The sequence below is a fragment of the Drosophila subobscura genome, chromosome O, assembly GCF_008121235.1.
Source record: "Drosophila subobscura isolate 14011-0131.10 chromosome O, UCBerk_Dsub_1.0, whole genome shotgun sequence".
NCBI lineage: Eukaryota > Metazoa > Arthropoda > Insecta > Diptera > Drosophilidae > Drosophila > Drosophila subobscura.
This window is the reverse complement of record NC_048533.1, coordinates 23,056,862-23,057,879: the sequence shown is the minus strand read 5'-3', so window position 1 is coordinate 23,057,879 and position 1,018 is coordinate 23,056,862. Positions and strand designations below refer to the sequence as shown.

The 1,018-nt window shown below is 46.3% G+C and overlaps 1 protein-coding gene across 1 annotated transcript; it reads left to right on the top strand.

The window, feature by feature from the left end:
- The first annotated feature begins 465 nt into the window (after window positions 1-465).
- On the top strand, window positions 466-818 carry LOC117897104 (chorion class high-cysteine HCB protein 13). Its single transcript, XM_034805749.1, has one exon. It carries the CDS (start codon window positions 494-496, stop codon window positions 695-697), a length of 204 nt encoding a protein of 67 aa, XP_034661640.1. The 5' UTR covers window positions 466-493; the 3' UTR covers window positions 698-818.
- Window positions 819-1,018: the final 200 nt, after the last annotated feature.

Below are 1,018 nucleotides of genomic sequence, written 5' to 3'. Positions count from 1 at the left end.
AAGAGCCTGAGGAAGAGCCTGAAGACAAGCCAAACGAAGATCCGGATGAAGACCTTGAGGAAGACCCTGAGGAAGAGCCAGAGCCTGAGCCGAAAAAATATCATGAAGATAAGCCAGAGGAAGAGCCGGAGGAAGAGCCTGAAAAAGAGCCAGAATTTGAGCCGGAAAGAGAATGATTATTTTTTAGCAGCCTATTCGTGATCAGGGGAATGGTCATAGCCGTGGGGGGTACACAGAAGGGTTTGGCTTCATAGCTGGAAAGTTTTTAAATTAAAGTCAACGTTACCTTGAAGGTGTTAAAAAGGTCAAATGCCTAAGGGGTTCCCGATCAATAAGTATTTCCAGAATGCATCTGGCATCGAAATAAAAATATTTACATAAAAATGAATCAGTAAAAATAATCGAAATTCCACAAGCAACCATCTGCTCAAATACAAATACAGCCACCCAGGGGGGATATAGTCAACAGTTCCCATTTTCTCTGCCGATCATCATGTTCAAGCTTAAGTTATTTGTCCTGATTGCCCTGGCCATCTGCCTGACGCAGGCCTGCTCTCCCTGCGAGCCGGAGGAGCCTGTCAATTGTGGATGTGGAAAGCCCGAGTGCAGATCCTGCGGCTGCGGCAGCGTCAAGACGTGTGGATGTGGTTGCAAGCCGTGCCGGTGTCCCTGCTCGTCCTGTGGTTGCTCCAAGTAATCGAGATGCGCTTAGCCAAGTGTATCCATCCACAGTGCTGGAAGTGAGACCTTCCCAACGGAATTCTTGTTTGACGAATGTTTTGTTTTTGCCATTATTAAAGTGTTGCAACCTCTTGGAACTTTCATCTTTGATTCCAGCTGCCGTCCTTCGTACTTTGAGCGCTCAATTGTGAAGCGTGTGGAAGGGAGCGCTTGAATGGGCAGACAATCATTTTCATTGCATTGATCATTTTTTTATTCATATCCGTTCACTCGTTGGCAAAGTAATTTCTTTGTTCTTTCCCAGCCATGCTTCTTGATTTCCCAGCTCCGTCGACGC